Below are 26,798 nucleotides of genomic sequence, written 5' to 3' on the forward strand. Positions count from 1 at the left end.
TTTCATGTCTGTCAAATCAACCTCAAAAATGAACATTATTCGAAGTGATGTGTGATTGACCAAGTTTGCGGTGCTAACCTTAAGCAAAGTTTGCTTCACAAAATCAACGAGTGGAAAACAAATTTTAGTATTTAAAACTGTGAAGACTAATGCCTTCCTTTCCAAAAACTGAGCATATCCCTCAGTCTTCTACCAGTTATTCTAGTGGGATCGCCTTTACTGTCCAAAAATTTCCTCAAAATTTGCCAGCTGTTTCATTTGCTCTACCTGGACTGAATGTCTCCTGAACAACATCTTTTTGCTTTTTATGTCTGTTCGCTTTTGACTGTTTGGGGCTGCTGGTATTAGAGGCTTTGCAGCAGCATGTGACGCAGGTCCTTTGCTGTTGGCTCCAATATCAGGAATTGGACGATGCGGATTTATATTTAAAGGCGGGAGGTAGCCTGGTCTTGTTTGTGAAATGTGGTCTAAGAGCAGCGTTCCTGAACCTCGCCTCTCAAGAATTCCAGTATGTTTCATGCAAGCAGCGCCCAGAGAACTAGTTGGTAAATTGTCCAGAGACTCTCTGGAGCTGGTTAGCACAGACAACGGGGAAGAAATCATTTTTTTCCGCTCCAGTAATATTTTGCTTTCATCCATTGCTGTTTGCTTTGAGCAAATTGTGAGTTGTGAGTCAGAATTATAGTGATCAACACCCAAGTTTCTTTTCTGGACAATGCTCCGTAAACTTGAAACAGAAATTGATTGTATTGAATCTGGATCCTGATCCACAGGAATTGTGTTATTACGACATAGTCCAGAGTGAAGCGACTGGGAGTGTATTTCATCACAGGAAAATTTCCTTGGTGCAGTTAAAGCTGAAGCTTGATCTAAGGTATTTAATAAAGCTGCAGTGTCTTTTACATCAATACTTTGATGCCTGGTGAAGAGTCGCTTGGGTAGCATTAAGCCATTGATTTTAAGGGATAGGTCTTCTTCTGTAGTCAGGTTCTGCACATCTTCGTGAAATGAAGATGTTTTGTGCTGAGATAAGAGTGAAGGAGGAATGGTCAACCAAGGTTCAGAGTGCAACCTTTGCAGCTGGGGAAACTTGGCCCCAGGCTGTGGCTCAGTGGACTTCCTAGATGGAGAAGCTGGTTCAGAGGAACCTTTATCACTGAAGAGGAGAGCTGGGTCTCTGAAGCTAAAAACATGCTTATCTTTCACTGTATTGTTTGTGAGCGGAGGTGATGATGTTTTAAGCTCAATATCTGAGGGTGAGGTGCAAGGGATTGGTGAATGTCGATCTTCAATATCTGGAGAAGGGGGAACATTTAGATACTGCTTAGTTGTCTGTCTACCAGAGGGCGATTTGTCTGTTGTGATGATAATTACTTCTTTTCCTCTTGCTTTGCAGGCATCTAGCAGAACTTTAAGGGTTTCCTTGTCATCAGAGGTTACAGCATAAACCAAAGCAGAACCACCTGAATGATCTTCCAGACTTGGATCGGCACCACTTTTCAGCAGCAATGCAATGACCTCAGCACCAGCCCTCTCTATGCATGCATACATTAAAGCAGTCTTCCCTGATTTGTCCTGAATATTAGGATCAGCATGATTTTCCAGAAGATATTTCACCATTTTCACTTTGCTGATGCTTTGCTGGTCCACATGTTTTGTTTTGCAAGCAATCATTAGAGGAGTTTCACCTCGCTCATTACTTTCGTTGATGTAAGCCCCACCTTCTAGCAATAGTCTGGTGAGGCGCAGTCTGCTCAGATAGACAGCTTTTAACAGAGAGTTACCATCTGTGCGCACTTCCATGGCTTTGTCCATCTCCCAGGGATTGGCAACTGATTAAAAGTTTCTATGTCTGACACTCAGTCGCACTGCAATGATAAAAGAAAAGTATTTCAACAAGGTGAACTTCTCAGATCACAAACGACAAATCTACATGTTGCTAATTTTAATAGTTCTTTTATCACCCAGGTCACATCTACCAAACTTGCAAGTTTGGAATGAAAGCTTATTGTGTGCCAAACTATAGAGCATTAGTTGAATGTGACCAATCAGAAAATGAATTTAATATGTCCATGGAGATCTTCGATATACTTAGTCCTGGAAAAAAAACTGTTAACTTAGGAGATGTTTTAAAACTTGCATAATTTATTTCCCCAAATTGTTACTTTTAACTTCATTAAAGGCAAATTAATACCATAAAGTAATAACATACAACTTGACCAAAGACAATGAGATAGGCAGGGGCAATAACAGGCAGTAATGATCAGGTATGTTAAAATGAAAGAAAAAAAAGATAGGAAGACAAAGATTCGTGGACATTTTGCTGTTGCTTGCATTTTGGCACGTGCCTTGCTTTAAATGCAGTAAGTATGCAAGTAACTTGCATTTAGGACCTATATGTGCAGGCAGCATCTTCATTAATCAATCCTGAAACAACAAGTTTTATGAAACAAAATGCGCCCTGTGCTGAGGCTATTTAAAGGGTCACTCATCAAGTTGCAAGTGAGGTGTTTTTGACTTACTTATGCTGAGGCAAAGTTTGAGTTGCTGGAACAAACTGGAGATATTTGTTGCACACAGTGGGCTGGATTTTGTACCCATGGCAGGGCCCCAGCAGTGGGCTGAAAAGGCAGGGGGAATCCCGCCTTGACCAGCTGGAGTCTCGTGGGAGCAATTCTATGGCACAGGCCAATGAACAGCCCAGCACCGGGATCCCCATCCTTTTAAAGATGGGGATCCCGCCTCCAAGAGCGGACGGCCAATCATAGGGCTGGCAGCTAAGCAGTATCAACAGCGCCACTGGGTGCAATGGCCACTGCCGGTATTGTAAGAAACCTTGGACCCAGGCCCAGCACTGAAGCCTGAATCCAAGGTAAGTGAGATGGCGTCGCCGGGGCCAGAATAGAAGGCCCCAGTAAGCGATAGTGGGAGGGTGGGAGTTTAGTGCAGGGGAGGATGCTTCAGGGAAGTGTAGGTTTTCCTGGCAGGGGCCCCCCATGGGCCACAGATTGCCCACAGAGGAGGGCTCCCGCCATAAGCCCGCAGGAAGGTTGCCTTATTTTACTGAGTGGCCTCCTCGTGTCACGGAGGACCCCTCCCCACCCCTGCCACTAGTTAAATTGCAGCAGCGGCAGGAAGAGGCCCTTAAGTGACCATTAATAGGTCACTTAAGGGCCCCAATTGGCCTCTGGGTTGGAAGGCCGTCTTCAGCCTATCCCGCCCCTGACAAAATAGCGTTGTGCCAAGGTGGCGATGGGCCCTCCACCTTCCGTTGCAATTCTATGGGCCCCCCCCCACCTCCGAACACATCTCAGGGGTGCCCATAAAATTCAGCCCAGTAAGGGAGGAAAGACTAGTGCCTTACACAGGTATGGGAGCATTTGTTGCAGTAACTCTTGGTCTGTAACATGACCAGGGCATGGAGACAAGAGGCAGAGAAGGGAAGCTCTGAAAGGAGGGAGGAGAAGGAGGGCTCTCCCTACCCAGAAAGAGTGGTTCAGGAGCACCACTCCTACTTAGCCATGAGTCAGGAGCAGTGCCCGAAGAGGCTACATTTCAACAAGGAAGTTGTGCCACCTCTTCACACTGACCTGCTGACTTGAAGTAGAGCGAGGATGGCTCTCCCAGTGACTGTGAAGGTCACCATTACCCTTACATTCTACACCATGGACCCTTTCAGGCAAGAGCAGACAACATCATTAACATCTTGCAGTTCACTCTTCATAAATGCATCAGGGAGGTGACAGAGTAAAGGCAAATGAGACCCGACCCGAGCCCGACAGAACCCCATCCAACCCCGTGCCTGACCCGGCCCGAATCCTTCCATTTTTACCCGCCCCCGACCCAACCCAACCATCAGTTAACTTACCTTCCATTTTTCACTTTGTTCCTTACCTGCACAAGCTTTAAAAAACTGTAGCAAAACCACCTTTAAAGTCCAAAAAGTAAATTAACATTAGAGTCACTTACCTGAGGTGGTGATAGAGCGTGTCCGAACTGGCCCGACCCGACCTGAGCCCGAATGTCTGACCCGGAAGTGCGACCCGACCCAACCTGAACCCGACACATGTCGTCGGGTCCCGTCGGGTTCGGGTCGGGTAGCAGGCCTTTATGACAGAAGCACTGTACATGTGGAGAGGGGACTTTGTCCTCCTCTTCCTGAGGAAGGAATAGCAGGTTGAAAGTACACATGAATTCACCAAGTTAGTGGGCCTCCTGATGGTGCAGGACACCATTGACTGCACGCAAGTGGCTTTGCGGATCTCCCACATCAACGGGGAGCGATACAGGAACTGCAAGGGCTATCATTCAATCAATATACAGATGGTGTGCAACCAAGAAATTCATCTCAGCAAATGCCCGCTATCCTGGCAGCACCCACAATGCATTTATCCTGCACCAGTCCAACATATTGCCCGTCTTTGGACCTCCAAGAAGGATGTCTGCTCAGCAACTAGGGCTACTTACTCCACATGTGGCTGATGATCCTCTTCCCGCATCCCACCATGCAAGCTGAGAGGGCCTTCAATGAGAGCCATGGAGCCACCCCCAATGCTATGGAGCAAGCCACCGCCCTCCTAAAGCAATGCTTTTGCTGCCTAGATCGCTCAGGGGATCTCTACAGTACATGTCCAAGGGGGTGTCCATGTTTGTGGTATTGTGCCGTGACCTCCACAACCCAGCCATTCTGAGGGCTCAGCCACTACCTCCTAGGATCCAGAAGCCACCTCAGGGGGCAGGGTGGAGGAAGTAGAGGAAGAGGAGGAGGAGGCAGGAAGGAAAGCACATCTACCACTTGCAACTAGACACAGCCAATGGGACAGTATTTTGAGTCTTCGCTTCAGTTATAGGGAACCTCCCCAGATCAACATGGACCTCCATTCCCCAACCGTTCATCACTATTAGACTCCCCATCAAAAGTCCCCTTGGCCTACACCAACCAAAAAAGGCCAACAGCAAAAACCTTCATTCAACATCTTTATCCAGCAATGCATTAATAATGCAAAAACAAACTATTCACTCTTGTGTATCCACTTGGTGCCTGTCTTGTGGGTGTCCTTGCCTGTCCTAGTGCTCCTACACTATGCTACCCCAGTGGTTACAGCATGGCTGCTGGTAAGCTTGCTGACTTTCACTGGGGGAGACCAGAGTCAGCCTTGCAGGATGCCCTTGAGCAGCTTTGGGTAGAGCATGGCTACCCACCCCAAACCCGACGGGACCCGACGACATGTGTTGGGTTCAGGTCGGGTCGCTCTTCCAGGTCCGGCATTCGGGCTCGGGTCGGATCCGGCCGGGTCAGACATACTCTATCACCACCTCTGATAAGTGGCTCCAATGTTAATATACTTTTTGGACTTGAAAGGTTGTTTAGTTACAGTTTTTTTAAGCTTGTGCAGATAAGCAACAAAGTGAAAAATGGAAGCTAGGTTAGGGGGAAAATGAAAGGACTCGGGCCGGGTCGGGCTTGGGTCGGATGTGGTTCTGTCGAGCTCGGGTCGGGTTTCATTTGCAGACCCGAGCCAGCCTTTAGCTCTCGGCCTTGAAGGCCTGGCTTCAGACTGCACCACCTCAGCAGTCTGGATGGCAACAGCAAGGACACTGGTGGAGTGGCATTATTGGGGGGGAGTATGATTGCTGTCATCCTGAGAGAGGACAGCAGGTTGGTGCACCATGGTGCCACTGCACTCATACAGGGCAGGACCTCAGCAATCATAGTAATCTGCTGCAGCACACATTGTGGGACTGCTGTTAGAGCCCACATGCCTCATTGAGCATGGAGATCCACACCCGCAATGGTAGCTGTCTGTGTCTGGATGACAGGAGTCTGAGCCTGCATGTTAGCAGCTATGGATCTCATGACCTCCATCGGAACTTCCACTGCAGCAGTGAGACATCAGGAGACCTCTGCCTGTGCTATGGAATCTGAGACAGAGGCCAGCAAATGCTCCATCATGGTCTAGCAGTTCTGCCATGAAGGTGCCAACCACTTCCATGGTGGAATGGATGAGCTCCAAGCTCTGCACGATGTCCTGTGCCTCAGTGGAGTGGGACTCCTCCATGCTCCTTGCCAGTAACTGGAGGCTATCTGGCAGGCCTGCCAACACACCAAGCATCTCACCGTGCATTGTCATTAGCATTTTCCTATAGCCCACTCCAAACTAGGTCCTCATCTGAGTCCCCTGCAGCAGAACTTGTCTGTGACCTCGCCCTCCAGGGAATTCACATATGGCTGACCTATCCCCTTGGCCTGGTTGCAGCCCACTTGTCTCACCATGTGCAGATCCCAACTCCAAACTAATCTCTAACGTTCGAGCAGTGCAATTATCGGAGCTGGTGGCTGCGAGTGTAAGGTCAAGTAATGGTTTCTCCTCTTCACTCTCATGGGGTTGCTCTTCCTCTTCCTCATGGCCCTTTGGAGACGTAGCAGCTATCAGTTCCTGACTATCGGAATGCACAAAAGCAAGAGGGGAGGGTTGGGTGAGGGAAGGGGGTGATAAGTGGCTAAAGTGAAATGGAAAAATAGATTAAAAGGTAGGACAATAGAGAAGCAGTGGCAGACATTTAAGGAGATATTTCATAACTCTCAAAAAAGATATATTCCTTTGAGAAAGAAAAACTCTATGAGAAGGATGCACCATCAGTGGTTAACTAAAGAAGTTAAGGATGGTATCAAGTGTACAATACTGCGAAGATTAGTGGTAGGTCAGAAGATCAGATAGATTTTAGAAACCAGCAAAGAATGACTAAATAAAGAGGGAGAAATTAAAATATGAGAGAAAGCTAGCTAGAAATATATAAACAGACAGTAAGAGTTTCTACAAGTATTTAAAAAAGAAAAGAGTAACTAAAGTGAGCGTTGGTCCCTTAAAGGGTGAGACTGGGGCTGTAATAATGGGGGACAAGGAAATGGCAGAAGGTATTTTGTGTCTGGCTTCAATGTAGAAGACACAAAAAAATCCCAAGAATACTTGAAAATCAAGAGGTAAAAGGGAGGGAGGAACTTTAAACAACCACTAGGGAAAAGGTACTGGGAAAACTAAAAGCTGACAAGTCCCCTGGACCTGATGGCTGCTGAGATAGTAGATGCACTGGTTGTGATCTTATAAAATTCCCTAGATTCTGGAAAGGTCACAGCAGATTGGAAAATCACAAATGTAACGCCTCTATTCAAGAAAGGAGGGAGACAGAAAGCAGGAAACTATAGGCCAGTTAGCTTAACATCTGTCATAGGGAAAATGCTAGAATCCATTATTAAGGAGCTAATAGCAGGACACTCAGAAAATCATAATATAATCAGGCAGAGCCAATATGGTTTTGTGAAAGGGAAATCATGTTTGACTATTTAATAGAGTTCTTTGAGAAAGTAACAAGCAAGGTCTACAAGATGCACCATAGCAACTCACCACACCTCCTTCGACAGCACCTTCCAAACCTATGACCTCTTCCACCTAGAAGAACAAGGACAGCAGATGCATGGGAACACCACCACCTGCAAGTTCCCCTCCAAGCCACACACCATCCTGACTTGGAAATATATTGCGGTTCCTTCACTGTCACTGGATCAAAATCCCGTCCTAACAGCACTGTGGATGTACCCGCAGCACATGGGACTGCAGTGGTTCAAGAATGGAGCTGACCACCACTTTCTCAAGAGCAATTAGGGATAGACAACAAATGCTGGCTTTGCCAGTACGCCTGCATCCCATGGAAGAATTAAAAAAAGGGAACACATAGCTGTTGTGTATTTGGATTTCCAAGGCATTTGATAAGATGCCGCATCAAAGGTTACAACACAAGATAAGAGCTCATGGTGTAGGGGGTAACATATTATCATGGATAAAGGATTGGTTAGCTAACAGAAAGCAGAGAGTAGGGATAAATGCGTCATTTTGCATAAATGGAACTAGTGGAGTAACACAGAGATCAGTGCTGGCGTCTCAACTATTGACAACCCACAGTGGCGCAGTGGTTAGCACTGCAGCCTCACAGCTCCAGCAACCCGGGTTCAGTTCTGGGTACTGCCTGTGCAGAGTTTGCAAATTCTCCCTGTGACCACGTGGGTTTCTGCCGGGTGCGCCGGTTCCTCCCATGCGCTAAAGACTTGCAGGTTAATAGGTAAATTGGCCATTGTAAAAATTGCCCCCAGTGTAAGTAGGTGGTAGGAGAATTGAGAGAAGGTGGGGATGTGAGAGGGAAAATGGGACTAATATAAATGGGTGGCTGATGGTCAGTGTGGACTCGTTGGGCCGAAGGGCCTGTTTCAGTGCTGTATCTCTCTATGACTCTATATCAATGACTTGGATGAAGGTCTGAATGTATGGTAGCTAAATTTGTTGATGACACCAAGATATAGGAAAGTAAGTTGTCAAGAGGACATAAAGAGTCTACAAAAGAATTTAGATAGGTTAAGTGAGTGAACAAAAAATTGGCAGATGGAGTATAATGTGGGAAAATATGAACTTGTCCTCTTTGACAGGAAGATTAGAAAAGCAGCAAATTATTTAAATGGAGAGAGACTGCAGAACTCTACGGTACAGAGAGAACTGGGTGTCCTGGTACATGAATCACAAAAAATTGGTATGCAGGTACAGAAAGTGATTAGGAAGGCAAATGGAATGTTGGCATTTATTGCACAGGGAATCAAGTATAAAATTAGGGAAATGTTGCTTTTTAAAAAATTTTATTAATTCGTGGGATATGGTCGTCACTGGCTAGGCCAGAATTATTGCCCATCCATAATTGCCCTTGAGAAGCTGGTGGTGAGCTGCCTTTTTGAACTGCTGCAGTCCATGTGGGGTAGGTATACCCACAGTGCTGTTACGAAGGGAGTTTCAGGATTTTGATCCAGCAATGGCGAAGGAACGGCGATATAGTTCCAAGTCAAGATGGTGTGTGGCTTGGAGGGGAGCTTGCAGGTGCTGGTGTTCCCATGCATCTGCTTCCCTTGTCCTTTTAGGTGGTAGAGGTTGCGGGTTTGGAAGGTGCTGTCTAAGGAGCCTTGGTGAGTTGTAGATGGTACACACTGCTGCCACTGTGCATCGATGGTGAAGCGAGTGAATGTTGAAGGTGGTGGATGGGGTGCCAATCTTGCTGGCTGCTTTGTCCTGGATGGTGTCAAGCCTTTTGAATGTTGCTGGAGTGGCACCTATCCGGGCAATTGGAGCATATTCCATCACGCTCCTGACTTGTGCCTTATAGATGGTTGACAGGCTTTGGGGAGTTAGGAGGTGAGTTACTCGCTGCAGCATTCCCAGCCTCTGACCTGCTCTTGTAGCCACAGTTCAGTTTCCGGTCAATGGTAATCCCTCAGGATGTTGATATTAGGGGATTCAGCGACGGTAATGCCATTGAACATCAAGGGGAGATTGTTATGTTCTCTCTTGTTGGAGATGGTCATTGCCTGGCACTTGTGTGGCGTGTATGTTACTTGCCACTTATCAGCCCAAGCCGGATGTTGTTCAGGTCTTGCTGCATCTGGACACGGGCTGCTTCAGTATCTGAGGAGTTGCGAATGGTGCTGAACATTGTGCAATCATCAGGAGCGTCCCCACTTCTGACCTTATGATGGAGGGAAGGTCATTGATGAAGCAGCTGAAAATGGTACAGCTGTACAGGGCCTTAGTTAGATAGCATCTGGAGTACTGTGTACAATTTTGGTCTCCTTACTTAAGAAAGGATATAATTGCATTAGAAGCAGTTCAGAGAAAGTTCACTTGACTGATTCCTGGGTTGAACGGGTTATTTTATGAGGAAAGGTTGTGCAGGTTGGGCCTATACCTATTGGAGTTTGGAAGAATGAAAGGTGATCTTATTGAAGCATATAAGATCCTGAGGGCACTTGACAGGGTAGATGCAGAGAAATGTTTCCCCTTGTGGAGGAGACTAGAACTAGGGGACACAGTTTAAAAATTAGGGGTCTCCCATTTAAGACTGAGATAAGGAGAATATTTCTCTCTCAGAGGGTGGTTAGTGTTATGTTTGTGCTGGGATACTGGGTTTAGTTTGTAATATCTGATTTAATTCTGAGCAATACAGATATCACACTGTGTTAAATAACCAACTGGTTTATTTAAAGCACATTAACATTAACTATAAAAGCCTTACAGGTTGGAACACGTCTTAACAGCAGCCTGTGTCTGTAAGACAGATCCAAAACGTCTCCTGGAAATTCCAGAAATCTCCCACGATTCCACTTCTGCTCTCTAGCTCCACCCAGAGCTTTAAGCAATCAAACTGATCAGTCAAACATTACATTTTTCCTCCTTTAACTGAAGACATTATTTTTACATTAATGTATTCTAAACAACAAACATATATACATCAGGTTATTTCTTAGCATTCAACTTGTCTGTTTTCTCTAAGTACAGAGATAGTCTTTGAGATAGGAAGGTCTCTTAGGTCTTCGATTAGATCTACGAATTTGAGGTTGTGGATCTGTTTGGTTGGCTTGATGAGGCGGATTATCAATATCATTCAGAGGAAAAGGAAATGTATCCTCATAACCACTATCCTCAGAATATCCTGGTCTTCTCCCTATCAAACGTCTTGCATTCCACCTGCTGTTGTCAGCCAACAGATAAGCATTTGTACCAAGCAAACGTTTAATATGCTTTGGACCTGATACTGACGACACAAATTTGTGTTCGCAATTTGGCCGTTTGATCCAAACCCAATCTCCAACTTTAAACTGTGGTTCCCTCGTGCCTGTACGTTTGTCAAAGCATGTATTTGTTTTCTCTTATCACCATGCGATTTCATCTGCTTTTGCTGTGACCTCCTCGTTAACTGGTAGCGGTGGCTTGAGAATGGCCAGTGGCATGCAAAAGTTACAACCTATCATAAGTTTGGCTGGAGTCTTGCCAGTTAGAGAGTGTGGGGTGGACCAGTATGTGCGGAGTAGGATGTGAACGGACTGTTTGAATGTTCTCCCCTCTGCCATACTAGCTTTCAGGCTTTCCTTTATCACCCTGTTGAACCCTTCAATGCTACCATTCGATTGTGGGTTGGAGTGTGACGTCAGCTGGTGATGGATTCTGTAACTGGCTAGGAATTCCGTGAATTGACTTGAGACAATCTGTGGTCCATTGTCTGTCATGATGGTCTCCGGCAAACCCCATTTTGTAAATAATATGTCCAGGATGCCATTGACTGAAGTGGTTGTAATGGAACTTGTCGTAGCAATTTCCGGCTATTTGCTATGGAGATTGTGGAGAACAAGCAGAAACTGTTGATTCTTAGGGGCTGCTCACACTTCTCCAAAAATATCAACTTGAAGTTGTTGCCATGGTTTCATTGGCCATGGGGTCAGCTTTAGACGTGCAGGACAAGATTTAACAGATTTTTCACTGAGTGTACAAGCTATGCAGTCCCTAATGAACTCTTCTATACAGTGATCTATTCCTGGCCACCAGACTGCTTCACTGGATCGTTGTTTCATCTTAACAACACTCCGATGTCCTTCATGGGCAAAATGCAATACACATTGCTGCAGTGCCTTTGGGATAACTGTCCGAGTGCCACATGCAATACAGTTACCGCCAAACAATGCGAATTCATTCTGTACTCTGTAAAATGGGATCAGTTCTTCCACTATATCACGAGGCCACTCAGATTTGAGGTATTAACTTACTTGGTGCAGTACGTCGTCTACTGCTGACTCTGTCTCCAACTCTTCTCGTGTAACCAGATTAACAGTCACGCGCGAAATCACTGCGATCACGTAGTCTTCAACATCGCGAGTTGCTTTGCCATCGCTAACACTCTCTGCGACAGTATTACGGCTAAGCTACTCGGTTGTGTGAACCCGCAAGGTACTGTACCTCAAAGTTATACTGATGTAGACGATCTGACCATCTGTAGATGTGTAGAGGTCGATGAGCAGATCCTGATGTAGCTAATAATGTAGTCAACGCTTGGTGATCGGTGCGAAGAGTAAACTTTCTACCAAAAAGATACATGTGCCAATGTTCACATGCATAGATGCAGGCCAGTGCTTCCCACTCTCCAGTAGAATATTTACGTTCAGTGTCTGACAACAGGCATAACGCATAAGCTATTGGTCGTTCACATCCGTTAATGGACTGCGAGAGTACAGTGCCAATTGCAGTTCCCGATGCATCTGTTGTGACATACGTTTCTGCCTATGGGTTGAAATGCGCGAGGACAAGACTGAAGAAACTATCTTATGGAATGCGCTAGGGTGCTGAACTTAGTCCATATGGCATTCTTCGGTACTGAAACACATCTTCATGAGTAACAAAAGCTGTAAGATAACGGCTTTGTTCTGCTAGAGGTATCTGCAGATCACTCCATCGCAACTCAAGCTTTGTGAAGACTGTGGCGTCATGAAATGATGCTGACAGTTCTTGAGTTGTAGGAAGTGATACTTGTCCGGTATGATAGCTTTATTGACTGCCTTTAGGTCAATGCGTACTCAGAGTTCACCATTTCTCCATCGTGCAATGACTAGATTTGATATCCACGGCGATGAGTCGATTTGTTCAATGATACTGTCTGCCTCTAGTCATTTCAGCTCCTGTGACACTTCAGCACGAATTGCAAAAGGCAGCCGTCTCAAACTCTGTGAAACTGGTCGAATTGATGTGTCAACACGAGGAGCATGACAGTAACCTTTGATCTCCCCAAATCCACTATATAAGGAAGGATACTGGCGTGTATAATCTGCATTATCAATCCCATTAATGTGTACTCCGGTGGGGTCTTCAGGTTTGAATCCAAGCCTATCAAAAAGGTTTACCCCCATAAGGCTTCGGCCTTTAGCTATATGGAATGTGAAGCTGTCTAGGGTGACGTTTTTGTAGCGTACTGGAACTGTGATCATCCCCAAAATTGGAATGATAGTGTCATCATAAGCGTGAAGAGTATCTGTCGCAGGAGTGAGAGAGATTTGGGAGAAATACCGATGGTAGAGTTTATCACTCAAAATAGATACTTCCGCATCAACATCGATAAGAAATGACACTAAGATGCCTGCGATCTCGACAGACCACTCCTTAAAGTGACCCGGTGCTTTATTTTTGGTGATGGAATATACATGTTGTACCTCACTCTCAGGAAGAGATTCCCCTACGTGTTGAACCGATGAAGTCTTTTCTTTTGACGACCTGCATATCTTTGCAAAGTGGTTCCATTTTGAACGTGAGTTACACTTTTGCCCTCAAGCTGGACATGGCATTGTAACTTGATGAGCAGTTCCACAATTTGGGCACAGTTTTGCAGGGAACTGACCACAATGGGGCACCTTTTGATGAGGTTGGTGAGGTTTTCTTGGCCTTAACCTTGCACTGAAGTTGATTGGGCAAGCTGTGCCTGCAACCCTAAGTCTAAGGGTGAAGGTGTGTGTAACCTCTTCAAATGTAACATGGCAGATTCGATCTGGACTGCCAAGGTTATGGCTTTTTCCAAGGTTATATCATTATCCTCCATGAAAAGACGTTCCCTAATTTGTGGAATTGAAGTCTTTTCAGTTAATTGGTCATGAATCAGTTCGTTGGTTAGTGTGCCAAATTTACATGTAGATGCCAATTGCTGCAATGCAGTCACATATTGTTTAATGGACTCACCATGTCCCTGAGATCTCTGGCGGAATGCGTATTACTCTATGATCACGCATTTCTTTGGTCCAATGTATTTTTTGAGAGCATTCACTGCCACATCGAACGTAGACATATCTTTTGTGAGCTGCTCCAAGACTCGCTGTCCCTCTGCCCCTAAGCAATGTATGAGTGTTGCTTTCTTAGGTTTTGCTGCTATATTTGGGCTGTCCTTCCCTATAGTAAGCAAGTAGGTCTTGAACCCTGAAATCCATCTCTCCCAACTTAAAGAAGGATTTCCTGGCATCGGCACGAAAGGTTCTGGAACTGGTAACATTAGAATCTGTTCACTCATCTTCAATCGCCAAGTTTTGTTATGTTTGCGCTGGGTTACTGGGTTTAGTTTGTAATATCTAATTTAATTCTGAGCAATGCAGATATCACACTATTAAATAAACAACTGGTTTATTTAAAGCACATTAACTGTAAAGGCCTTATAGATTGGAGCACATGTCTTAACAGCAGCCTGTATCTGTGAGACAGATCCAAAATGTCTCCCGGAAGCTTCCAGAAATCTCCCACAATTCCACTTCTGCTCTCTAGCTCCATCCAGAGATTAAGTAATCAAACTGATCAGTCAAACACTACAGTTAGTCTGTGGAATTCTCTTCCCCAGCGAGCAGTGGAGGCTGGGTCTTTGAATATATTCAAGGCTGAGTTAGATAGATTTTTTGATCAACAAGGAAGTCAAGGATTGAGGGGGGGTTGGTGGTGGTGCAGGCAGGAAAGTGGAGTTGAGGCCACAATCAGATCAGTAATGATCTTACGGATGGCGGAGCAGGCTCGAGGGGCCGAATGGCCTACTCCTGCTCCTAATTCTTGTATTCTTGTGTTCTTGTGAGGAGGAAAGCAGGAGTTCCCAATCCCACCATCTGCAGTTTCCATTTCACGGCACCTTTCAGGATGAGGGTAAGGAGTGAGTGGAGGAGGTGCATAAGGCAGCAACTTGCCATCATTCTCAATGACCTCGACAGTGCTGGGCGCACTGGCTCTGTAGCATCAGTCCCAATGATTCTATGGACCTTTTCCTCTAGGGTGCTGAAGGGCTGGATGTGAGTTGGTCCTCCACTGGTCCTCTAGCTTTCCTGCCAGTTGTGTGCCACCTTCTCCTGCGAGTGGGCATAATGCCCATGACTGTTTGTCAGTATGGTTGGGTGATGTGCCTGCCATAGCTGAATAGCTGTAAGCTTGCAGAGGCATGTAGAGTTGTGTGTGCGGCTGGCACGATTGGAAGGGGTGCATGTGGTTAAGGTATAGAATGAGGATGTTAGGGGGTAATCCTGAGTGTCAGAGTGTGCGTGATTGTGGTGTGGTGCATTGAGCAGTGTGAGTGGGTGGTGTGGTGGGTCTGAGATGTGATATGCAGATGCATTCACTCACCTTGACCACCTGAGTGAGATCATTAAACTTTTTTCTGCACTGCTACTTTGTCCTTGGGGTGACACTATGTGCATTAAACGCCCTTGCCACCTGAGGGTCAGCCTCGAAGGCTTCCTGCCTACCAGTGGAAACATGGGGCCGGATTTTCAAATGCTGGCGGGGTGGGGACTGGGTGTGGAAGCGGTTTAAATATCGTAGTCCCAGAGGGTGTTTCTAGATGAGGGCCAGTGGGAGAGACAGGGAACCCGCTCGCCTCCAATTAATGGCCCATTAAACTCCTAGAGGAGCTTGTTAGGGGCTGACAAGGTCAGGGCTGCCATTTTCAAATGGGATTCCAGCAAATCCGAACAGTCTTGTTCACAGCGGGGCGGAAGGAAACTTTTTTTTTGTGGTTGAAAATTATGGGGCCCTCGGGTATCTTGTGCTGAATCATATGCTTGACCTCAGTTTTGGATGTTTGGACATGGTCTTATTCTTTTATGCTGCTGGTCCTCCAAGGAGCTGCCTGCTTTCTTCAGCAAGGCAGCAGCAGGCCCCACCATGGCTGCCGTCTGCCTTTGCCGCACACGCTCTGCGGGCAGCTCCTGCCTCCTGGAGACGCTCAGCGCCATTAATTGGCCACCGAGCTCATCTGTTGCCCAATTAGGGCATTTACATTTCAATGTAGTATAATTGAGGCGCAGGGTCAGGACCCAGAAATTATTGTTTTTAAAATTCGGCCATGGTGTCTCTCCTGGCCTCCACCTGTCTCACCAGTGCCTCCAGGGCAGTGTCTCCGATGCAGAGAGTCCTTTCCCTGCTGTGCTGTGACATATTTCATGATCCTGAGTGTTCAAAGGTGATTATCCAGCAGCCTGCAGTTCATTAGTACAGCTTCCTTTTCATGGGGACTACGCTTCTAAAAAGGGAAGGCTGTCAGCAGCACGTGGTTTACTCACAAGGCCACTTGGCCCCTAGCGGTTCACAGAGGCCGCCAGCAGTGCTTCAGAGAAGAGTGCAATGCGGGATTTGCTTGTGGCCACGCTACAATCATGGAAATGAGGTTGTTGCACTAATTTTATGTGATGCACACCTCGGTCGGAAGCAACATGGGTAAGCTGCAAATCGCAACCTCCGCACCCAAAAAATGAGGGCACATCAATTTCTGGCCCATAGGGGCAGTGGAGAAAGTGCAAAAAAGATTTACAAGGATGATAGCAGACTGAGAGGTTCTAACTATTAGCCTGAGGCTCTTTTCTCTAAAAAAGAGAATGCTGAGGGACTTTTCATAGCCATAGCCAACAAATACTGTCCGTATCTAAAGATATATTTTTATTTTGTGATACGATCAAAGCTCCACGCCCGTACTTGTTATAGTTCTACAGCGTACTTTGTCTACAGAGTACTTCTTCTACAAATTACTAACCTTGCGGAATTTGATGCAGTGAGGGAAGAGGCGCTGTTCTGGTATTTTTTCAAAAAAACAAAGCTGTCTGAGAGAGGGAGGAGGAGACAGTGAAACCTAAGAGCGGAGGTCCAGAGGCATTAATTAAAATTAATAGTTTAAACAAGGTACTAACAATTCAAAAAGAAGGAATAGAGATTTTTTTTAGATCTTGGATGGGCATCAGAGACCTGTTGTTGCAATTCCTGTGGCACATGGGAACTTCAGCACGCTTCATGTGTCTTGGGAAATCATGTGTGTAGGAAGTGTCTCCAGCTGCTTGAACTGGAGCTCAGGGTCTCTGAGCTAGTGGGGCAGCTGGAGTCACTGCGGAGCATCAGGAAGGATGAGAGTTTCCTGGATCATTGGTTCCAGGAGGTGGCCACCCCACAGACAGTTCAGGATAGTAGACAGATGGCCAACAAGAAGAATAGGAAAAGGCAGGAAGTGCAGGAGTCCTTGGGGTGTGTACAACGCTCAAACCGGTACTAGCATAGGAGACTAATGGGAATGACGACATCTTGCAGGAGTGCAGTCCAGACAATGGTACCAAAGGGCAAGGGACTGCACACGGGGCAACAGCAAAGCATAAAAATGCAGTCATTATAGGAGATTCCACAGTTAGGGGGACAGACCGGCATTTCTGTAACCATTATCGTGAGTCTCTCGTGGTGTGTTGCCTCTCTGGTGCCAGGGTATAAGACATCACAGAGAGGGAGTAGAATATTCTGGAGGGGAAGGGAGTGAGCCAGAAGCTGTGGTACACATTGGTACCAATGACATAGAGAGGGCAGGTATTGAGGTCCTACAGTCAGACTATCAGGAGCTAGGCAGGAAGTTAAAATGTAGGATCTCGAAGGTAGTAATCTCTGGATTACTCCCAGTGCTACGTGCCAATGAAAGTGGAAATAGGAAAATAGGGAGGATATATTCAAGGCAGGAGGGAGGGCTTCAGATTCTTGGAGCATTGGGACCAGTTTTGGGGCAGGAGGCATCTATTCAAAAGAGACGGGTTGCACCTCAACAGGACTGGGATCAATGTCCTCGTTAATGTGATTGGGAGGATTTAAGCTAAATTGGCAGGGGATGGGCACCAGCATATAGAATTAGAAAAGAGGAATAATGTGCATTAAGGAGTGATAGTACTAGAGAAGGAAGTCATACCATCTTAGATAGGAACGGGCTAAGAAGCAGTACAAGGAATACAAAGACAGGTTCAGAATGCATGCATGTAAACAGACAAAATGTGGTGATTAAGGTTGGTGAGAAAAAAGCACAAATAGCCGTGGGGAATATGGTGTAGTGGCAATAACAGATATATGGCTTAAAAATGGTGAGGACTGGGCATTTAATTTTCAAGGATACAAAGTGTTCAGAAAAGATAGGGAAGGAAATAAGGGAGGTGAGGTGGCAGTACTGATTAGGGAAGACATTGTAGTGTTGGAAAGAGGGGATGTCCTTGAAGGGGGCAAGGACAGAACCCATTTGCTTACAGTTGAGAAGCAAATAGGGTATGATCACACTACTAGGAATATTCTATTGGTCTCCAAATAGAGAGAGATAGAGGAGCAAATCTGCAGAGAAATCACAGAGATGTGCAAGAACTATAGAGTGGTGATATTGGGGAACTTTAATTACCCAAATATCGATTGGGATAATGTTAGAGTAAAGGGAAAGGAGGGGGAGAATCTATGAGAAGTGTTCAAGAGAACTTCCTTGACCAGTATGTTCTCAGTCCAATTAGGAAAGAGGCATTACTGGAACTGGTGCTGGGAATGAGGTGGGCTAAGTGGACCAAGTGTCTGTGGGAGAACACTTGGGTAAGGATGATCATTATATCATAAGGTTTAGATTAACAATGGAGAAGAGCAAGGAACAATCTAAAGTAGAACTTCTAAATTGGAGGAAGGCTAACTTAAATGGGGTGAGAGGGGATCTAGCCAAGGCAAAATGGAACCAAAGTCTGACAGGAAAATTTGTAATAAGAACATAAGAAATATGAGCAGGAGTAGGCCATTCAGCCCCTCAAGCCTGCCCCGCCATTCAATAAGATCATGGCTGATCTGTCCCAGGCCTCAACTCCTCTTTTGGGCCTGCTCCGCCTAACCCTCGACTCCCTGAGATTTCAAAAATCTACCTCCTCCTTAAATACATTTAGTGACCAAGCCTCCACAACTCTCCGAGGCAGAGAATTCCAGAGATTCACCACCCTCTGAGAGAAGAAATTCCTTCGCATCTCAGTTTTAAATGTGTGCCCCCTTATTCTGTAACTACGTCCCCTAGTTCAAGATTACCCCACTAGTGGAAACATCTTCTCAACATCTACCCTGTCAAGCCCCCTTAAAATCTTACATGTTTCTATAAGATCACCACTCATTCTTCTAAACGCCAATGAATAAAGGCCTAACCTGTTTAGCTGTTCTTGACAAGACAACCCCTTCATCCCAGGAATCAGCCTAGTGAACCTTTTCTGAACTGCCTCCAAGGCTAGTATATCCTTCTTTAAATACTGGGACCAAAATTGTATGCAATACTCCAGGTGTGGCCTCACCAACACCCTGTACAGTTGTAACAAGACTTCCCTATTTTTAAACTGTAACCCCCTAGCAATAAAGGCCAAAATTCCATTTGCCTTCCTAATTACTTGCTGCACCTGCTAACCTTTTGTATTTCATGCACAAGAACACCCAGATCCCTCTGTACTGCAGTATTTTGTAGTCTTTCTCCATCTAAATAATAATCTGCCTTTTTATTCTTCCTACCAAAGTGGATGACCTCACACTTTCCCACATTGAACACCACCTGCCAGGTTTTTGTCCACTCACTTAACCTATCTATATCCCTTTGCAGATTCTTTGTGTCCTCATCACAACAGGCCTTCCCACCTATTTTGTATCATCAGCAAATTTGGATACACTACACGTTGTCCCTTCCACTAGGCCATTAATATAGATAGTAACTAGTTGAGGCCTAGGACATATCCTTGTGGCACCCCACTAGTTACGGCTTTCCAACCTGAAAAAGACCCATTGATCCTGACTCTCTGCCTTCTGTGTGTTAGCCAGTCCTCAATCCATACCAACACATTACCCCCAATACCCTGAGCTCTTATTTTGTGCAATAACCTTTTATGTGGCACCTTATCAAACGCCTTCTGAAAATCCAAATACACTACATCTATTGGTTCCCCTTTATCCACTCTGCTTGTTATATCCTCAAAGAACTCTAACAAATTAGTCAAACATGATTTCCCTTTCATAAAACCATGTTGACTCTGTTTGATTGCATTATGTTTTTCTAAATGTCCTGCTATTTCTTCCTTAATAATGGACTCTAGCATTTTCCCAATGACTGATCTTAAACTAACTGGTCTATAGTTTCCTGCTTTCTGTCTCCCTCCTTTCTTGAATAGGGGTGTCACATTAGCAGTTTTCCAATCCGCTGGTACCCGACCAGAATCCAGTGAGTTTTGCTATATTATGACCAATGCCTCCACTATCTCTGCAGCCACTTCTTTTAAAACCCTTGGGTGCAGGCCATCAGGTCCTGGCGACTTGTCTGCCTTTAGTCCCATCAGTTTGTCCAGCACCTTTCCCTCGTGATAGAGATTGTTACAAGTTCCTCCCTCCTATTTACACCTTGTTCATCTATTATTGTTGGGATGTTTATAGTGTCCTCCACTGTGAAGACCGATCTAAAATATTGGTTTAAATTATCTGCCATTTCCCTGTTTCCTGTTATTAATTCCCCAGTCTCATCCTCTAAGGGTTCCACACTTACTTTAGGTACTCTCTTATTTTTAATATACCCGTAGAAGCTCTTACTGTTTGTTTTTATATTTCTTGCCAATTTACTCTCATAATCAATTTTCTCCCTCTATTATAATAAAAGCAAAATACTGCGGATGCTGGAAATCTGAAACAAAAACAAGAAATGCTGGATTCACTCAGCAGGTCTGGCAGCATCTGTAGAAAGAGAAGCAGAGTTAACGTTTCGGGTCAGCGACCCTTCTTCGGAACTGACAAATATTAGAAAAGTCACAGATTATAAACAAGTGAGGTGGGGGTTGGGCAAGAGATAACAAAGGAGAAGGTGCAGATTGGACCAGGCCACATAGCTGACCAAAAGGTCACAGAGCAAAGGCAAACAATATGTTAATGGTGTTTTGAAAGACAAAGCATTAGTACAGATTAGGTGTGAATATACTGAATATAGAACATCAGCAAGTGCAAACCTGAAGAAAAACAACCTGAAAAAAACAGTGGGTAAGCAAACTGAACAAACTAAGATGAAATGAAATAAATGCAAAAAATGTAAAAAGGAATGCAAAAAAAAGGAAGAAAAAATAACTAAAAATGACTAAAAATGAAAGTAAAGTGGGGGGCTGTCATGCTCTGAAATTATTGAACTCAATGTTCAGTCCGGCAGGCTGTAGTGTGCCTAATCGGTAGATGAGATGCTGTTCTTCGAGCTTGCGTTGATGTTCACTGGAACACTGCAGCAATCCCAGGACAGAGATGTGAGCATGAGAGCAGGGGGGAGTGTTGAAATGGCAAGCAACCGGAAGCTCAGGGTCCTGCTTGCGGACTGAGCGGAGATGTTCCGCAAAGTGTTCACCCAGTCTGCGCTTGGTCTCCCCAATGTAGAGGAGACCACACTGTGAGCAGCGAATACAGTATACTACATTGAAAGAAGTACAAGTAAATCGCTGCTTCACCTGAAAGGAGTGTTTGGGGCCTGGGATAGTGAGGAGAGAGGAGGTAAATGGGCAGGTATTACACCTCCTGCGATTGCAAGGGAAGGTGCCCTGGGACGGGGACGAGGTGGTGGGGGTAATGGAGGAGTGGACCAGGGTGTCGCGGAGGGAACGATCCCTTCGGAATGCTGACAGGGGAAGGGAGGGGAAGATGCGACTGGTAGTGGCATCACGCTGGAGGTGGCGAAAATGGCGGAGGATGATCCTTTGGATATGGAGGCTGGTGGGATGAAAAGTGAGGACAAGGGGAACCCTGTCACGGTTCTGGGAGGGAGGGGAAGGGGTGAGGGTAGAGGTGCGGGGAATGGGTCGGACACGGTTGAGGGCCCTGTCAACCACAGTGGGGGGAAATCCTCGGTTGAGGAAAAAGGAGGTCATATCAGAAGCACCGTCATGGAAGGTAGCATCATCAGACGCATCTGCTCTGATGATGCTACCTTCCATGACGGTGCTTCTGATATGACCTCCTTTTTCCTCAACCGAGGATTTCCCCCCACTGTGGTTGACAGGGCCCTCAACCGTGTCCGACCCATTCCCCGCACCTCTACCCTCACCCCTTCCCCTCCCTCCCAGAACCGTGACAGGGTTCCCCTTGTCCTCACTTTTCATCCCACCAGCCTCCATATCCAAAGGATCATCCTCCGCCATTTTCGCCACCTCCAGCGTGATGCCACTACCAGTCGCATCTTCCCCTCCCTTCCCCTGTCAGCATTCCGAAGGGATCGTTCCCTCCGCGACACCCTGGTCCACTCCTCCATTACCCCCACCACCTCGTCCCCGTCCCAGGGCACCTTCCCTTGCAATCGCAGGAGGTGTAATACCTGCCCATTTACCTCCTCTCTCCTCACTATCCCAGGCCCCAAACACTCCTTTCAGGTGAAGCAGCGATTTACTTGTACTTCTTTCAATGTAGTATACTGTATTCGCTGCTCACAGTGTGGTCTCCTCTACATTGGGGAGACCAAGCGCAGACTGGGTGACCGCTTTGCGGAACATCTCCGCTCAGTCCGCAAGCAGGACCCTGAGCTTCCGGTTGCTTGCCATTTCAACACTCCCCCCTGCTCTCATGCTCACATCTCTGTCCTGAGATTGCTGCAGTGTTCCAGTGAACATCAACGCAAGCTCGAGGAACAGCATCTCATCTACCGATTAGGCACACTACAGCCTGCCGGACTGAACATTGAGTTCAATAATTTCAGAGCATGACAGCCCCCCACTTTACTTTCATTTTTAGTCATTTTTAGTTATTTTTTCTTCCTTTTTTTTGCATTCCTTTTTACATTTTTTGCATTTATTTCATTTCATCTTAGTTTGTTCAGTTTGCTTACCCACTGTTTTTTTCAGGTTGTTTTTCTTCAGGTTTGCACTTGCTGATGTTCTATATTCAGTATATTCACACCTAATCTGTACTAATGCTTTGTCTTTCAAAACACCATTAACATATTGTTTGCCTTTGCTCTGTGACCTTTTGGTCAGCTATGTGGCCTGGTCCAATCTGCACCTTCTCCTTTGTTATCTCTTGCCCAACCCCCACCTCACTTGTTTATAATCTGTGACTTTTCTAATATTTGTCAGTTCCGAAGAAGGGTCGCTGACCCGAAACGTTAACTCTGCTTCTCTTTCTACAGATTCTCCCTCTATTAGTTTTTTAGTCATCCGCAGCTAGTTTCTAAAAAATTCCCAATCCTCTGGCCTACCGCTCGTTTTCGCCGCATTGTAAGCCTTTGTTTTTTATTTGATACTCTCCTTAACTTCCTTTGTTATCCACGGGTGGTTCATCGTTCTCTTCAAGTCCTTCCTTCTGACTGGAATAAATGTTTGCTGAGTGTTATGAAATATCGGCTTAAAAGTTTGCCACTGTTCATCTACTGACTTCCCCTGTAGTCTATCTTCCCAGCCCACTTTAGACAACTCTTTCTTCATACCTCTGTAATTGACCTTGTTTAAGTTGAAGACACTGGTTTGAGACCCGAGTTGCTCATCCTCAAACTGAATTTGAAATTCTACCCTGTTATGATCGCTTCCCCCTAAAGGATCCTTAACTCTTATTAATCCTACCTCATTACACAATACCAAATCTAAAATAGCCTGTTCCCTGGTAGGTTCAGCAAAGTACTGCTCTAAGTAACAATCCCTGAGGCACTTTACAAATTTGTCTTCCATGCTACCCTTGCCAATTTGATTTGTCCAGTCTATATGCAGATTAAAAACACCCATGATAATTGCAGTGCCCTTCTTACACACCTCCATTATTTCCTGATTAATATCTTGGAACAATGGGTGATTTTTTTAGGAGGAGGAGATGTTTTGGATACAGGCTAGGTACAGTTCAACAAGGGTGAAAGGCAGGGGAACCAAAGCCTTGGATGACGATGGGGTTAGAAAATATGATGAAACAAAATAAAAGTGAGTATGATGCATGTCAGGTGAATTCTTCAAACGAGAACCAAGCCAAATACAATAAGTTGAGAGGGAAAGTGAAAAGGAAAATAAGACTGGCAAAGAGAGAATATCAGAATAGAATGGCATTTAAAATAAAAGGGAACCCAAAAATCCTCTACCAGCATGGAAATATTAAGTGGATAGTAAGAGGCAGGGTAGGTCCTATTAGGGACAAAGAGGGTGAACATTGAAACATAGGAAATAGGAGCAGGAGTAGGCCATTTGCCCTGTCGGGCCTGCTCCGCCATTCAAACAGATCATGGCTGATCATCTACCTCTATGCAATTTTCCCCACCATCCCACTATATGTTTAGAGGCAGAGAGCAAGACTTAATGGGTACTTTGTATTGGTGTTTAATAAGGAAGAGGATGCTGACAAAATAGAGTAGAGGTAATGGATAGGCTGAAAATTGATTGGAAGGATGTACTGGTCTAGATGGCTATGCTTAGAGTGGATAGGTCGCCTGGTCCGGATGACTTGCATCCCAGGTTGCTTAAGGAAGTGGGGTGGAAATAGTGGAAGGGCTTGCCATAATCTTCCAATTTTCCCCAGATATGGGAGAGGTGCCAGAGAATTGAGTGGCAAATGCGACATCCTTGTTCAAGAAAGGGTGCAATGACATTCCTTGTAACTACAGTTAGTTTAACATCAGTGGTGGGTAAAATTTTAGAAACAGTAATCAGGGAAAAAATCAACAGGCAGTTTGAGAAGGCTACATGGATTGAGCCAAGGAACAAAAAGGGGGCAATCACACTGCTGGGAGTGTACTATAGCCCCCCAAACTGTTAGAGAGAGATAGAAGAGCAGATACGTAGACAAATCTCTGAGAAGTGCAAAAACAATAGAGCAGTAATAGTAGGGGATTTTAATTACCCCAATATTAACTGGGATAGTTTTAGTGTGAAAGGAATTGAGGGAGCAGAATTCCTGAGGTGCATTCAGGAGAACTTTTTTGCCCAGTATGTAGCAAGTCCAACAAGAGAGGACGCAGTTTAAGACTTACTTTTAGGAAATACAAGGAGGCAGGTGGAAGGAATGGCAGTGGGAGAGCATTTTGGTGGTAGTGATCATAATTCAGTCAATTCTAACATAATTATTGGAAAAGAACAAAGATGTACAGGAGTTAGAGTTCTCAATTGGGGCAAGGCCAATTTTACTAAACTGAGGAGTGATTTAGCGAAAGTGGACTGGAAACAGCCACTTGAAGGTAAATCAGTGTCAGAGCAGTGGGAGGCATTCAAAGGGGAGATTCAAGGGGTTCAGAGTAAACATGTTCCCACAAAGAAAAAGGGTGAGACGGCCATATCTAGAGCCCCATGGATGTCAAGGAGCTTACATGGTAAGATAAGGCATAAAAGGAAAGCTTATGTCCGACAGCGAGAACTCAATACTACAGAAAGTCAAGGGGAGTACAGAAAGTGGAGGGGTGAAATCAAAAAGCAAATTAGGAAAGCTAAAAGAGGGCATGAAAGAATATTGGCAGGCAAAATCACGGTGAACCCAAAGATGTTTTATCAATACATTAAGAGTAAGAGGATAATTAAGGAAAGAGTAGGGCCCATAAAAGACCAAAAAGGTAACCTATGTGTAGGGACAGAAGCTGTTGGTATAGTTCTTAATGAATACTTTGCATATGTCTTCACAAAAGAGGAGGATGATGCAGATACTGTAGTTAAGGAGGAGGAGTGTGAAGTATTGGCTGTGATAAACATAGGGAGAGAGTAAGTATTAATGGGATTAGCATCCTTGAAAGTGGATAAATCACCAGGGCCAGATGAAATGTACCCTAGGCTATTAAAAGAAGCAAGCGAGGAAATAGCAGAAGGTCTGGATACAGGTGTGGTGACGGAGGATTGGAGAACTGCTAACGTTGTACCTCTCTTTAAATAGGGAGCGAGGGATAGACCGAATAATTACAGGCCCGTCAGTCTAACCTCAGTAGTGGGCAAATTATTGGATTCTATTCTGAGAGACAGGATAAACTGTCACTTACAAAGGCACAGATTAATCAAGGACAGTCAGCATGGATTTGTTAAGGGAAGACCTTGTTTGACTAACTTGATCGAATTTTTTGAAGAAGTAACAAGGAAGATCGATGAGGGTAGTGCAGTTGATATGGTCTACATGGATTTTAGCAAGGCTTTTGACAAGGTCCCACATGGCAGACTGGTTAAAAAAATAAAATCCCATGGGATCCAGGAAAATGCAGCAAGTTGGTACAAAATTGGCTCAGTGGCAGGAAACAAAGGGTAATTGTTGACGGGTGTTTTCACGACTGGAGGACTGTTTCCAGTGGTGTTCCACAGGGCTCAGTACTGGGTCCCCTGCTTTTTGTGGTATATATTAACAATTTGGACGTAAATGTAGGGTGCATGATCAAGAAGTTTGCAGACGACGCAAGGATTGGCCGTGTGGTAGATAGCGAGGAGGATAGCTGTAGGCTGTAGGAAGATATTGATGGTCTGGTCAGATGGGCAGAAAAGTGGCAAATGGAATTCAACCTGGAGAAGTGTGAGGTGATGCATTTGGGGAGGTTAAACAAGGCAAAGGAATACACGATTAATGGGAAAATACTGAAAAGTGTAGAGGAAGAGAAGGACCTTGGAGTGAATGTCCACAGATCCCTGAAGGTAGCAGGACAGGTCGATAAGATGGTTAAGAAGATATATGGAATCCTTTCCTTTATTAGCCGAGGTATAGAATATAAGAGCAGGGAGGTTATGCTGGAACTGTATAACTCATTGGTTAGGCCACAACTTGAGTACTGCGTGCAGTTCTGGTCACCTCATTACAGAAAGGATGTAATTGCACTAGAGAGGGTACAGAGGAGATTTACGAGGATGTTGCCAGGACTGGAAAAATGCAGCTATGAGGAAAGATTGGATAAGCTGAGGTTGTTCTCCTTGGAACAGAGAAGGCGGAGGGGAGTTCTGATTGAAATGTACAAAATTTTGAGGGGCCTGGATAGAGTGGAGATGAGGGGTCCATTCACCTTCGCAGAGAGGCCAGTGATGAGGGGGCATAGATTTAAAGTGATTGGTAGAAAAATTAGAGGGGAAATGAGAAAAAATTATTTCAGCCTGAGGGTGGTGGGGGTCTGGAACTCACTGCCTGAAAGTGTAGTTGAGGTAGAAACCCTCAACTTATTCAAAAGGAGTCTGGATATGCACCTCAAGTGCCGTA

General features: G+C 45.3%; 1 protein-coding gene across 1 annotated transcript in view; it reads right to left on the reverse strand.

The window, feature by feature from the left end:
- Window positions 1-216: 216 nt before the first annotated feature.
- ankrd34bb (ankyrin repeat domain 34Bb) overlaps window positions 217-26,798 on the reverse strand; it is a 40,169-nt gene continuing 13,587 nt past the window's right edge. Inside the window, exon 2 of the mRNA XM_068028823.1 lies at window positions 217-1,868. Coding sequence (XP_067884924.1) covers window positions 217-1,815 — 1,599 coding nt within the window. The 5' untranslated portion in view covers window positions 1,816-1,868. The remainder of the gene's footprint in view (window positions 1,869-26,798) is intronic.

The sequence above is a fragment of the Heterodontus francisci genome, chromosome 4 (genome assembly GCF_036365525.1).
Source record: "Heterodontus francisci isolate sHetFra1 chromosome 4, sHetFra1.hap1, whole genome shotgun sequence".
NCBI lineage: Eukaryota > Metazoa > Chordata > Chondrichthyes > Heterodontiformes > Heterodontidae > Heterodontus > Heterodontus francisci.